The 15,099-nt window shown below is 35.6% G+C and overlaps 1 protein-coding gene across 1 annotated transcript in view; it reads right to left on the bottom strand.

The window, feature by feature from the left end:
• The window catches only part of LOC149952509 (protein white-like), a 32,201-nt gene extending 24,304 nt beyond the window's left edge, over positions 1-7,897 (bottom strand). The window contains exons 1-5 of the mRNA XM_090169727.1: positions 7,756-7,897; positions 6,967-7,205; positions 2,136-2,374; positions 976-1,078; positions 527-613 (exon numbers count right to left, since the gene is read on the bottom strand). Of these exons, the coding sequence (XP_090025853.1) occupies positions 527-613; positions 976-1,078; positions 2,136-2,374; positions 6,967-7,205; positions 7,756-7,897 (810 nt within the window). The remainder of the gene's footprint in view (positions 1-526; positions 614-975; positions 1,079-2,135; positions 2,375-6,966; positions 7,206-7,755) is intronic.
• Between the last annotated feature and the right edge of the window lie 7,202 nt (positions 7,898-15,099).

The raw sequence follows: 15,099 nt of genomic DNA, 5'->3' as shown, positions 1-15,099 counted from the left end.
TAACAAAGATCCAACTTCCAGTGAATACTCGCCCGTGCCCCAAAACTTTACTTCATACTCAGGGACGAAGCGGAAATTACTGCAAAAGACCGCTCAAACTTCAATTTCAGCAAATAAAATAATATTTTCTGGCTCTGAAAACCTTGAGGCATTGCTTCCCTGTAAACCCCATGATTAAAGATCAAGTCAGGATTTCAGGGTGAAAGACCAACGGTTAAATCTATTAAGGCCAAGGTCACGATAGACATTAAGAGCAGTTTAAGGCCGTTGGCCAATTTAGACCAATTCACGCGAATAAGTTTCGATAAAGTGGTTTGAGCAGTGAATAAGATATGATAACCACAGTTATCTTATTAATCCTTCGCTACTGCCAATAAATTTCACTCTAATGCCACCACCATTTTATAGGAGTATTAAGAATAAAGCGCTTACCCGGTCGCGATATACGCTTTCTTCAAGGGCTAAAAATTATTTGGAAAATTAGCATGAATATTAAATATATGCTGACCACGGTTTAACTATATACCATTTTGAAGCTAGTTCTTTGTTGAGAATCTGATTGCTCACATATTATGTCTCTTCTTTCAATACCTTTAAAGTTGTCACAAATTATCTAAATATAAAAAATACAAAATAAATTAAATATTATACCTTCTTTAACTATTATTTTTTATAAATTTTACAATTAAAGTTCAAGTTAATTGTGCTAAGAACTATGTTATCTTTCAATACAATATCCAAAGTTAAAGTAAAAAGTGTTACTAAAAATCCGTCACATTTTCTAGCTTCCTACATTTTTCAAAAATGCATCTTAAATTTTAAGCAATTACTATTTTATTTTTACGTAGTGTATGATAAATTACTCAACACTTTCTTAACATAAGTATACTGAAGTCCAAATATAAAGTATTCATTTCGGGATAGCAATTTTTCAGAAATTTCACTAAAGTATTTGAAGTTTAGGCTGTTACGTACCCGAGTTCTTTTCTTACAAATTTCTTCTTGTCCGGGAACTATGGCGAGACATTTTATGAAAAAATCAGCTGGATTTGTATTGGCTGTCATTTTGAAGCCCAATCTGTAAAATAGGATTCTTATTATTTTTACAACATAGTATACTTCCGACTTTTTTTCACAGGCAATCTCGATCTCACAAGAACCGTTCAACTTATCAACTTAATTATTAAGATTTTAGAAGACTAAAATTTTCTCAAACATTTTAGAGTGCAATAGCAGTTCAAATAAGAATACACACCAATCAAAGACATGATAATGTTTTAAATGTAAAAAACTCACTGCCGATAAAATGAGTTCTTATTTTGTAATTTATTTAATTGGACAGCTTAATTTTAACCTCCGCTATCTGACTGAAAAACTATCGGCGGTGATGGGTCTAAGGGACGATGTTCAACTCGGAATAGGTTTAAATTAATTTTATTAAGAATCAACTTACTTGTTGAAAATGAATACCGCGAGGATCGAGAATCTTGGCCGTCATATTATCCAAATGGAAATTGGCAACTGAAACTCTTCGAGTGAGATAGACCCCAAAATTCTAAGCTACGAATGGTCAAATTTTGGATAGGCAGGATATTGGAATGACCACCTGTATTTCAAAACATTGCAGGTGTCCTTACCAAACCCTATTTTAACTAAATTTCTTTGAAAATAATTTCCCCTTCTTTTTATTTAAGTTTTACAATTTTTGGTTTTGTGGATTTTTTGAATTACTGATTTGAGGAGAGAGAACGGGGGTTAAATGGAGCGTTATATGTTGAGGGATTTCTAAAAAGATTCAACATAAACTTGTAAGATATGCCTCGGTCCTCGTAAGCCACCAAACAGACACCGAACCGTGGAGTTTTGGGGTCTTTTTAATTTCGTCGCAAAATCTTGTTTAAAACTCTAACCACTGAAGTTCATTAAATATTAGTGGAAATCCAAGAACGCATCCTTATAATATTCCTAAATATTGTGAATTATCATAACCTTCATGATTGGTTCTTATTATAAGGGTAACTATTTTATAAGCTTATTAATTGCTTACCACATTAAAATTTAAATTGCTAAGTTTAGCAAAGAAGATCCATATAAAATTGGGGTATCTCAGACTATAGTGAAACATTTTAACTTACTTATCGAAAAATGTAATGGCGTCCGGTATTTTTCCACTAAAGGCAACTCTGGCGTCATGCATCAGCATAATGCGGTCAAACATGGCGAAAATGACTGATGAAGGTTGATGGATAGTGCAAATGACCACTTTCCCCAGGCTTGCCAAGTATTTCAGGGTTGAAACAACATCGTAGGCCATGCTGCTATCCAAGCCAGTGGTTGGTTCGTCGCATAAAACCACAGGCGTGTCACTTATTGTCTGAAAGATATTCGTGCCGGTTTTCTTATTAACATCCAGACTTCAAAAACAGATTATCATATAACAGTCAGGTTATATGAACCGAAGATATAAATAAAAAAGATCTGATTATGTAAATTTTTTCTCCGATATAATCAGATAAGTTTATAAAAATGCAAACCTGATAGTTTAAACCCGAAACCAATTTGAATTAATTGTAAGGTGACAGACAGAAAGTGGTCAGTTTTTATATACCTCACAATTATCGATTTAACATTTTCACCGATTCAATTCCTTTCTTAATTTAGTAACCGTTTATTTTCAAAAGGTTAAATATCTACTTAACGTAAATTTCGGATAACTGATCAAAATACTGCATCTGGTGCAATGAATTATAGCAGCGTAGCTCAAATCGGCTACACGTGTGATAATGAATCAGATACAATTTGAGATCTGATTTCAAGGTAAAAGAAAAATAGCAAATACACCTGATTTGACTAACTGAAAATCTTTAGATATCGGTAAATTATGACTTATTTTATCCTGAACTATTTTCCGTTGGAAGCACTACAATCACGTATACGTACTCATAACTATTAAAAAATGTTATAAATTACAGCATTAATTGAAGAAAAATCAGACCACTTTTTGTCAATTTGAAAAAATATAATAACACGGTTACAAAAAAAAATTATGATATAAAAGTTTAGAAATAAAAGTTCTGCTTCTTCATGGTATATATTTATATTTTATTTTAATTAAATGCTCTGGAACTTACGGACCGTAGTCTCTCTTCAGCCGCGTCTATTGATAATATAATAAATATAATATAATAAATTCATTTTGTCATTTGTTTCATTAGATCGAATTCAAAAGTATTTATAGTACCAGTTTAGTATCTTTTATTTTACATATTGCCAAAATGTAGTGCAGTAGGAAAAATGACGTAATAATTCGATCAAAAGGTACAATCGATCAAATGGGACCGCTCGATCTTTTAGGAATCGATCAAATAGACTCAAATGTAGTATGGAGTATATAGTATATACATTAGCGAAATTTCGTAAGCTCGAATGAACGGAGTAGATTTTGATGAGGTTTTCGTCTCGCCATGGTCTCGAGGAAAAGCATTGGACTGTCATTTAGAAAATCTTGGTTCGAATCCCCATCGGGGAAGGTAAGTTTACAAAAATTGACATGTTTGGAAATGTCGGAAATAGGTCGAGATCAGTTAGTAAGTGCGGAAAGTACGCGCGGTGTCGTAGGATTAAGGCAACGTTTTTACCGAAACAAAACGTGTACGTTAATTAATGGAAAAGATAAGACGTAATACCCTGTGTTACGCCAGTGACGTTTTTTATACAGGAAATTGTGACGACTTGTTTTGATTCTTTGTTGAATTTTTGTTGTTTTTTAGATGTCTGTATTATAAATATAGCGGAGAATAGTTCGAATCTGTTAGTATAGGTTGTTATTATGGCATCTAACTATCGTGTCGTCGTTAAATGCGGTTGTTTTGACGATTTCCTATACTTTAAAGAAAGAAAGTACAGTTTAAAGAAATTATTTGTTTTTCATAGAATCTACTGTATCTCATTCTGACTAGATTATGCCTTTTCGATCTTCTCCCAAAAACTAGTAGTTTTACCCTAAAGCAGCTTTCGATCAGATTTCGTTCGATCAAAAGGTACAATCGGTCAAAAGCAAATTCGATCAAATGGTACCTTTCGATCTTTTGGGAATCGATCGTATAGACTCAAATCAATAAGGAGGAGTATAAGAAATTTGATAAGAAAATAATTTTTATTACTTTATTTAATAAATCATGTTAACCAACTACAATGAAACTTTTTTTCTACGCGCAAATAATATATTTATTTACATTTTGAATTTAATTTGAAATACCCTAACACTTTAATATCAACCACATTGGTATCTTAATTCAGACGTCCTAACTTTTGATAATATACCGCGTTTATAAAAGCCTTTCTATTCCAATCTGGTTCTTGACTCCCAGTATATTTTGTGGTTACCATTTGTTAAAATGCGGACAGCTAGGCCATTCTTTTAATCTAGAGTTTTTACACTGGTTTGATGTCCATCCCTTTTAGTTTTTAATGTTATTTTTGACTGCCCGAAATTACATTTAATTGTATAATTTTATGTTTTATAAAGTTTTTATTGTTGTGCCGAGCTAAAAAGCTAACTACTAATCCATTTCACCTTCGTATGTAAATTTAATTTTATTATGGAAACTTTTAACAATTCCTAATAGTTTTTCCTGGCAAGGATTTGTTTTTAATAACAAAGACATAGTCCATAAAACAATTCCACGGTTTAATGATTAATTTTAAATACCCTTAAAGAAAGAAAATATTTACGATCTAATAATGATTTCGTCATTTTTCAGTTGTAATCTTTCAATTGACAAACTTGCATGAACTCGAAACCTCTATATTGGCGTTGATTTATAAATTCGAGCGTAGATTATTTTTCCGCGATGTAATGGTGTTGAGTTCAAAAAGCAAGACCCGTCTTTAAGACGAATTTTGTTTAATTCAAAATTAAAATAAGATATTTAAATATAATAAATAATTTTATTATAATAAACCCATGGATTTTTTTTTAAACATTGCAAAATCAGGTATTACCACTTTTGGTTAAGTGAACTATCCTTTTTCAATGAAAATCACGATTAAAAATATAACCGATAATTTTAAGCCTAGTTTATGTGCAGTTGAAAAAATAACGTGACGACCAATGTGAAAAGCGGATAAAATCATGGGTTTCCATCTATTCATTTAAGAATCTCGAGGTGGGCATAATCTTGGCTCTTTGTAAACTGAAAGGGCTTAGTCGATACCAAAAGAGAGAGCTACTTAATCTGATACAGGCCAAATTTATTTCGTACCTCTGTAGCCAAAACGAGTCGCTTGTATTCTCCTCCAGAGAGTGTTTTCATGTAACCCGGAATTCCAATAAGCGAGTGGGAGCACTTCTGCAACCGAAACTGAAAAAGTAATTGTCACGTCAGTTACTCACCTTTCTCCGCAAGATAACTTCAATATAGGTTGTATTTTTTTTAAATTACCTCTCGAAGAATTGATTCGATTCTAACATTAATTTCCATGTGTTTTATATTTTTCATTTTTAGTTTCACCTGAAATTTAAAAGTGATTCAATTAAATATGATTAAAATCATTCTTATTTAAAATACCATTGACCAAGCCAAAATTTGGACGGTGCCATTTTAAACCCAACACGACGAGGTACACTGTTACACGGTAGCTTATAGATTTTGATTTCGCGATAATGCGTTTCACGTACAACTTCTCCGTATGGGAATTTATTAAATCTCCTATGTGACTACGCTGAGTGAACTACGCAGTTTTTTATTAGTTTCGATTCTTAAATTGGCATCTATATCATTTCGGTTATCATAATATAATTATTTTAATAAGTTGCTTAATTTGCACTTATTTCTTAATTTTTATCAAAATTGTTCAAACATAAAATGAGTGAACAAAACGAAATATAAGAGACAGTGTTAATATTTAAAATATGGACCTATTTTGTGCATAAACTTAAATAATAAAAGCCATGTTGTAGAGAACAACCTTTATGTAGGTGACCTTAGATATATACATGAAATCAACCTAATGCCTCAACACAGGAAAACATTCAGGATGGAGTTGTGACTTTAAGGGAAGGCGGGATAAGGTTTCTAAGACCAAGCACAAACTCAATCACTAACTACTCTCAAAATCGGGAGCAGTAATGGCGTTGGTGGTAGTGCTGGCATTTCAACAAGTATCTTCTATTTTATATCGTTCGACGATATAATTAACTTTTGGGTTGAGCTAGAATGTATTGTTAAGATTTATTTCCCTTCTGAACAGAGGTAGATACGTTTAACAGACGACGCAAGAGAGCAACTTTTCTTTCAAACTTTAAGAACACTTAGGCACTTCAAGTTCACGAATGATTGCACTAAGAGCATACAATAAAGTGTAAGTACACTTTAAGAACACTATGGAACGATTAAGTGCTCTCCATGTGGTCTTAAAGTGACCCTCGAATTTTCAGTCTGCACCTTGATCTTAGCTAAATGACAAAGAATTGTATTATTGAATTTCAGAAAATTATTTAAAAAAAAGATATCTAATTCGTAAAAAAACAAATATTATAAGGGTTTTGTTGGGTTTGTAAAATGTATATTAAATAATTACACCATTAACTAACAAGCAATTTTAATAAAACAAATCGTAAGTTTAGAAAAAAAACATATGTACACAAAATATATCGTTTCTAGAGATGTATAAAATGTTATAAAAGAGGAAATCTATTGTTTAGCAGAAGCAACGCGATGGCGGTAAAGGTTAAAGTAGATTAAATTCACAATTAAGATCTAAAATTATTATCTAAGAAAGTGAGCCTGATCTATTTTCTATATTTCAGTAAGGGATAAATGATGTGTATTTCTTAATTAGTTGTGGACCATCCTATCACAATATTATATTAAAAATAAACTTGTGAATTGTCAAAATCTAAGCCTTACTTTGAAGACAAATTTTTAAATAAAAACTAGATAAAAATATGATATATCCACTTACGTAGAAGAGTAGATGCTCTTTGACCGTCAGATAGGGAAGGTAGTCTTCAAATTGTTTCACGAATGACGTTAATCGTGTCAATGTGGCCAATTTCATCACTTGTTCGTTCAATTTCAGTTGTCCCTCGTATTCCACTCCTTGGCATTTTCTGCCGGAAAGTAAATTGAGCAAAGTAGTTTTGCCAGCGCCACTTGCTCCCATAACGGCCAGAATCTCACCACTTTTCGCTGCTCCTGAAACTGTGTCATATTAAATCAGAATTTTAGACTTTCTACAACCATATACTTTTAGTAGGATATAGATTGGAAATTTTTAAAATTACCGCTTTTTTGTACCAAAGCCAAATTTCCAAAAAAAATATTTTAGGATGGAAAAAATTTAATTTTAAATAAAAGTATTTATTTACTACTGTTTTAATACTAACATAGAACCCTTCATATTTGTCTTACACTATATATCTTTCTATAACCCTTTGTCTTTGCATATCACTATTTTTCTCTTTCTATATCCATGTCTTTGTACAACCCATTGTCTTTGTCTTTGTATAGACCTTTATCTTTGTCTTTGTATAACCCATTATCTTTTTCTTTGTATTACCGATTATCTTTGTCTTTGTATAAACCTTTATCTTAGTTTTGTATAACCAATTATGTTTGTCTTTGTATGACCCTGTATTTATAGTTTCTATAATAATAAAAGTGTTACTTTCACTCTGCCTGACCGAAATGTTTTATCTAAAGAATGATAATTTTCACATTTTCCCATAATGTGATAAAACACCATTCTTACCGTGGTCGAGTATTGTCTTCCCAGATTCCTTGCCAGCAAAATGATTCCACTTGCGCTCGGGGACGGCTTTGGCCAAGATATCATTCCAAGATAACTCCAGTTTATCTTCCAGACGAAGACAATTATCTTCATTTTGAGCCATTTATTTTGAAGCTAGTGATTTTTGATGTTATGTAGTAAAAAAAAAATATATATACAAGAAATGTTTAAAGAGTATTAGCTGAAATAGGACCAGAATATATTTACTTATACTAAGTACCAGAATAAATTTGCTTATACTAAGGACCAGATTATATTTGCTTATACTAAGTTAAATAATATATTTGCTTATACTAAGGACCAGAATATATTTGCTTATACTGTAGGACAATGACTATGTTGAGACGAGACGCTGTGGAAACCCCCCACCCCTCCCCCGTCACGAGTTTAAGGAAACCAATGAGACACCAGGTTGATTTGAAAATAATCTTAGAGCGTGTGGTAGACGGGGAGTAAAACTAACTAGGTAGGTGCAATCCCATATGGTGGCCAAAATGGCTTAATTATTAGGTAATGCAGGGTAGATAATGACGAAATGAATATTTTGTATATGTGGGCTATAATGAATAAAAATTTTAATTTAATAATTTAAACAAATGAAATGTGAATTTGCTCTCCACATTCGCATTTAAAAATTTAAGTTTAATATTTAAATGAGTTTAATAATATTTTCTTAAAGCAATAAGTTAAGATATAATCCCCACTTAAAAGATTACCCTTCTGCCTGAATTTTTTTACGGTCCCATTAGACCGAATCAGTATATAGCCAATATATATACGGAAAAAGCACAAAGTTGGTGATGGTGGTGTCCCATTCAACCAATTGAAAAAATATCCGAAATTTGAAAAGTAATATATCCCTATGAGTTAGGATTACGGTATGGGTTTGGTATAGGATATAGGGTAAAGGTATAGGAAATAGGCTATAGGTATAGGGTTAGGTTATGTTAGGTTGGGTTAAGTGAGGTTGAATAAAATGATATTTTATTATTGAAAATTAAAAGTTACTTGTAATTTTATTAGAAATCCGCCAAAATTGTAGGATTCGGTCGAATGGAATTCAGCTGTATGGGAGACATTCAAATATAACTGTGGTTCTAAGAATATTTATCGTTCTTCCAAGGAGAGATTAGTCTTAAAAATTGTTTAATTTCAACAATAAGACAAAAATACTATAAATTAGTTTGTTATAATCAATGAAATTACCGTTATAAAAGCCAAAAGTAAAAGCCAAGTAAAATAATAATATGTTGTCTTTGTTTATTAAGCTCATGTGCCTGTACTAGTGTATTTCTAGTCTTAAATGCATAAAAATGACTTCTTATTTTTAGTTGAACACAAGCCTAGTAAAGGCAAGAGTAGCACTCCTGCCGCCGCCGTTCGCAGTAACGCGTTCAAGGATAGCAGTGCGCAGACTAAGACGGCTTTGGCGGGAGGTGGATTTTGAGTTTTTTGTAGTTTCTCCCAAATAGTGGCTTCTCAGCCGTCTAGGGAATAACTATATGGTAACATGTGTAAAACGGTGGGAATGTTCAATGAAAACGAGGTCATAGCGGCATCGCAAATATTTTCTCAGGGCCCATGAAAGTAACGGTTTATTGACTAACAATCTTCTCAATATAGAAATTATCCCTAAACGTAAATAAATAGATTGAAAAAAGTATTTATAAGAGAAACGTCTTCAAATTCCCATTTAAGAGCTAGTCGGGTTGTCTTTACAAATGAATATTTTCTTGGTAAGATGACATAACCACGTTTGAGATTTGCACGGTAGGAGCTCTTGCCGTATGAGAGCTTAACACAGCAGCCGTTGGTAGATGTACACGTTGCGCACCTTAATACACAACATTATGGTTTATGAACATGATCGATCACTTACATCTTCACTAGAGCTATAGCGTTGCGCACATGGAACCAATCCTATTTGAAAAACAACCAGTATAAGCCTTAGCTATAGTATACTAAACATATTCACAAAAGGACGTAACTAAGGTAACAGCATCAAGCAATGAGGGATATTTTAACACAACATTAAGAGGCTTTCTCGCTTCTATTTAATAACGGCGGGTGGCTTATTCTCGGTAGCACGTGTTAATTGGAAAGTTCCAATGTCACGCGTGAGCGCCATCTCTTTAAATTTCTTATCAATTAGAATTTTAATATTTATTCCGCGTTTTTTAAGTTTTATAATATTCTAGATATGTTTCAGTTAAAATTTAACATACAATGTAGACTAATATTTTGAAAAATTTCAAAAGTTTACTCAAAATAGGAATAAGTAAACGTGCGATATTAACGTGTGTCTTATAGAAAAATTACTGAAACATTTAAGCAATTTACTTACCTATTTTCTTATTTGTAAGAACAATAAGTCTGGGGCGTATTCATGTTAAATCGCCCCTGAATATGAATTAAAACATTGGTTAAACTTAATTCTACTCTATAAAGGACTGGTGTAACCTTAGAGCTTGTATCATCTCGAGGGTACTCTTTAAAGGACTGGTGTAACCTTAGAGTATGTATCGTCTCGAGGTTACTATATAAAGGACTGGTGTAGCCTTATAGCTTGTATAGTATTGAGGGCACTCTTTAAAGGACTGGTGTAACTTTATAGCTTGTATCGTCTCGAGGGTACTCTTTAAAGGGCTTATGTAACATTATAGCTTGTATCGTCTCGAGGGTACTCTTCAAAGGACTGGTGTAATCTTATAGCTTGTATCGTCTCGAGGGTACTCTTTAAAGGACTGATGTACCCTTATAGCTTCTCTCGTCTCAAGGGTACTCTTTAAAGGACTGGTGCAACCTTATAGCTTGTATCGTCTCGAGGGTACTCTTTAAAGGACTGATGTACCCTTATAGCTTCTCTCGTCTCAAGGGTACTCTTTAAAGGACTGGTGCAACCTTATAGCTTGTATCGTCTCGAGGGTACTCTTTAAAGGGTTTATGTAACATTATAGCTTGTATCGTCTCGAGGGTACTCTTTAAAGGACTGGTGTAATCTTATAGCTTGTATCGTCTCGAGGGAACTCTTTAAAGGACTAGTGTAACCTTATAGCTTGTATCGTCTCGAGGGTACTCTTTAAAGGACTAGTGTAACCTTATAGCTTGTATCGTCTCGAGGGTACTCTTTAAAGGACTAGTGTAACCTTATAGCTTGTATCGTCTCGAGGGTACTATTTAAAGGACTGGTGCAACCTTAAAGCTTGTCTCGTCTCGAGGGTACTCTTTAAAGGACTGGTGTAAGCTTATAGCTTGTATCGTATTGAGGGCACTCTTTAAAGGACTGGTGAAACCTTAAAGCTTGTATCGTCTCGAGGGTACTCTTTAAAGGACTGGTGCAACCTTATAGCTTGTCTCGTCTCGAGGGTACTCTTTAAAGGACTGGTGTACCTTATATCTTGTATCGTCTCTAGGTTACTCTTTAAAGGACTGGTGTAAGCTTATAGCTTGTTTCGTATTGAGGGCACTCTTTAAAGGACTGGTGAAACCTTAAAGCTTCTATCGTCTCGAGGGTACTCTTTAAAGGACTAGTGTAACCTTAGAGCTTGTATCGTCTCGAGGGCACTCTTTACAGGACCGGTGAAACCTTAGAGCTTGTATCGTCTCGAGGGTACTCTTTAAAGGACTGGTGTAACCTAATAGCTTTTATCGTATGGAGGACACTCTTTAAAGGACTGATGTAACCTTATAGCTTCTCTCGTCTCAAGGGTACTCTTTAAAGGACTGGTGTTACCTTATAGCTTGTAACGTCTCGAGGGCACTCTTTAAAGGACTGGTGAAACCTTAGAGTTTGTATCGTCTCGAGGGTACTCTTTAAAGGACTGGTGCAACCTTATAGCTTGTATCGTCTCGAGGGCACTCTTTACAGGACCGGTGAAACCTTAGAGCTTGTATCGTCTCGAGGGTACTATTTAAAGGACTGGTGTAACCTAATAGCTTTTATCATATGGAGGGCACTCTTTAAAGGACTGATGTAACCTTATAGCTTCTCTCGTCTCGAGGGTACTCTTTAAAGGACTAGTGTAACCTTAGAGCTTGTATCGTCTCGAGGGCACTCTTTACAGGACCGGTGAAACCTTAGAGCTTGTATCGTCTCTAGGGTACTCTTTAAAGGACTGGTGCAACCTTATAGCTTGTATCGTCTCGAGGGCACTCTTTACAGGACCGGTGAAACCTTAGAGCTTGTATCGTCTCGAGGGTACTCTTTAAAGGACTGGTGTAACCTAATAGCTTTTATCGTATGGAGGGCACTCTTTAAAGGACTGATGTAACCTTATAGCTTCTCTCGTCTCGAGGGTACTCTTTAAAGGACTAGTGTAACCTTAGAGCTTGTATCGTCTCGAGGGCACTCTTTACAGGACCGGTGAAACCTTAGAGCTTGTATCGTCTCTAGGGTACTCTTTAAAGTACTGGTGTAAACTAATAGCTTTTATCGTATGGAGGGCACTCTTTAAAAGACTGATGTAACCTTATAGCTTCTCTCGTCTCAAGGGTACTCTTTAAAGGACTGGTGTTACCTTATAGCTTGAATCGTCTCGAGATACTCTTTAAAGGACTAGTGTAACCTTATATCTTGTATCGTCTCGAGGGTACTCTTTAAAGGACTAGTGTAACCTTATAGCTTGTATCGTCTCGAGGGTACTCTTTAAAGGACTAGTGTAACCTTATAGCTTGTATCGTCTCGAGGGTACTCTTTAAAGGACTGGTGCAACCTTATAGCTTGTCTCGTCTCGAGGGTACTCTTTAAAGGACTGGTGTACCTTATATCTTGTATCGTCTCTAGGTTACTCTTTAAAGGACTGGTGTAAGCTTATAGCTTGTATCGTATTGAGGGCACTCTTTAAAGGACTGGTGAAACCTTAAAGCTTGTATCGTCTCGAGGGTACTCTTTAAAGGACTAGTGTAACCTTAGAGCTTGTATCGTCTCGTGGGCACTCTTTACACGACCGGTGAAACCTTAGAGCTTGTATCGTCTCGAGGGTACTCTTTAAAGGACTGGTGTAACCTAAAAGCTTTTATCATATGGAGGGCACTCTTTAAAGGACTGGTGAAACCTTAGAGCTTGTATCGTCTCGAGGGTACTCTTTAAAGGACTAGTGTAACCTTAGAGCTTGTATCGTCTCGGGGGCACTCTTTACAGGACCGGTGAAACCTTAGAGCTTGTATCGTCTCGAGGGTACTCTTTAAAGGACTGGTGTAACCTAATAGCTTTTATCGTATGGAGGACACTCTTTAAAGGACTGATGTAACCTTATAGCTTCTCTCGTCTCAAGGGTACTCTTTAAAGGACTGGTGTTACCTTATAGCTTGTAACGTCTCGAGGGCACTCTTTAAAGGACTGGTGAAACCTTAGAGTTTGTATCGTCTCGAGGGTACTCTTTAAAGGACTGGTGCAACCTTATAGCTTGTATCGTCTCGAGGGCACTCTTTACAGGACCGGTGAAACCTTAGAGCTTGTATCGTCTCGAGGGTACTCTTTAAAGGACTGGTGTAACCTAATAGCTTTTATCGTATGGAGGGCACTCTTTAAAGGACTGATGTAACCTTATAGCTTCTCTCGTCTCGAGGGTACTCTTTAAAGGACTAGTGTAACCTTAGAGCTTGTATCGTCTCGAGGGCACTCTTTACAGGACCGGTGAAACCTTAGAGCTTGTATCGTCTCTAGGGTACTCTTTAAAGTACTGGTGTAAACTAATAGCTTTTATCGTATGGAGGGCACTCTTTAAAAGACTGATGTAACCTTATAGCTTCTCTCGTCTCAAGGGTACTCTTTAAAGGACTGGTGTTACCTTATAGCTTGAATCGTCTCGAGGGTACTCTTTAAAGGACTAGTGTAACCTTATATCTTGTATCGTCTCGAGGGTACTCTTTAAAGGACTAGTGTAACCTTATAGCTTGTATCGTCTCGAGGGTACTCTTTAAAGGACTAGTGTAACCTTATAGCTTGTATCGTCTCGAGGGTACTCTTTAAAGGACTGGTGCAACCTTATAGCTTGTCTCGTCTCGAGGGTACTCTTTAAAGGACTGGTGTACCTTATATCTTGTATCGTCTCTAGGTTACTCTTTAAAGGACTGGTGTAAGCTTATAGCTTGTATCGTATTGAGGGCACTCTTTAAAGGACTGGTGAAACCTTAAAGCTTGTATCGTCTCGAGGGTACTCTTTAAAGGACTGGTGTAACCTAAAAGCTTTTATCATATGGAGGGCACTCTTTAAAGGACTGGTGAAACCTTAGAGCTTGTATCGTCTCGAGGGTACTCTTTAAAGGACTGGTGCAACCTTATAGCTTGTCTCGTCTCGAGGGTACTCTTTAAAGGACTGGTGCAACCTTATAGCTTGTATCATCTCGAGGGTACTCTTTAAAGGACTGGTGTAATCTTAAAGCTTGTATCGTCTCGAGGGTACTCTTTAAAGGACTAGTGTAACCTTATAGCTTGTATCGTCTCGAGGGTACTCTTTAAAGGACTAGTGTAACCTTACAGCTTTTATCGTCTCGAGGGTACTCTTTAAAGGACTGGTGCAACCTTATAGCTTGTCTCGTCTCGAGGGTACTCTTTAAAGGACTGGTGTAACCTTATATCTTGTATCGTCTCTAGGTTACTCTTTAAAGGACTGGTGTAAGCTTATAGCTTGTATCGTATTGAGGGCACTCTTTAAAGGACTGGTGAAACCTTAAAGCTTGTATCGTCTCAAGGGTACTCTTTAAAGGACTAGTGTAACCTTAGAGCTTGTATCGTCTCGTGGGCACTCTTTACAGGACCGGTGAAACCTTAGAGCTTGTATCGTCTCGAGGGTACTCTTTAAAGGACTGGTGTAACCTAAAAGCTTTTATCATATGGAGGGCACTCTTTAAAGGACTGGTGAAACCTTAGAGCTTGTATTGTCTCGAGGGTACTCTTTAAAGGACTGGTGCAACCTTATAGCTTGTCTCGTCTCGAGGGTACTCTTTAAAGGACTGGTGTAACCTTGTAGCTTGTCTCGTCTCGAGGGTACTCTTTAAAGGACCGGTGTAACCTTATAGCTTGTATCGTATTGAGAGCACTCATTAAAGGACTGGTGTAACATTATAGCTTGTATCGTCTCGAGGGTACTCTTTAAAGGACTGATGTAACCTTATAGCTTCTCTCGTCTCAAGGGTACTCTTTAAAGGACTGGTGTTACCTTATAGCTTGTATCGTCTCGAGGGTACTCTTTAAAGGACTGGTGTAATCTTATAGCTTGTATCGTGTCGAGGGTACTCTTTAAAGGACTGATGTACCCTTATAGCTTCTCTCGTCTCAAGGGTACTCTTTAAAGGACTGGTGCA

Source organism: Leiobunum rupestre, chromosome 3, assembly GCF_980474605.1.
Source record: "Leiobunum rupestre chromosome 3, qqLeiRupe1.1.hap1, whole genome shotgun sequence".
In the NCBI taxonomy this organism is placed as follows: domain Eukaryota; kingdom Metazoa; phylum Arthropoda; class Arachnida; order Opiliones; family Sclerosomatidae; genus Leiobunum; species Leiobunum rupestre.
Note: the sequence above shows the minus strand (reverse complement) of the source record. Positions and strands in the feature narration are given on the sequence as shown.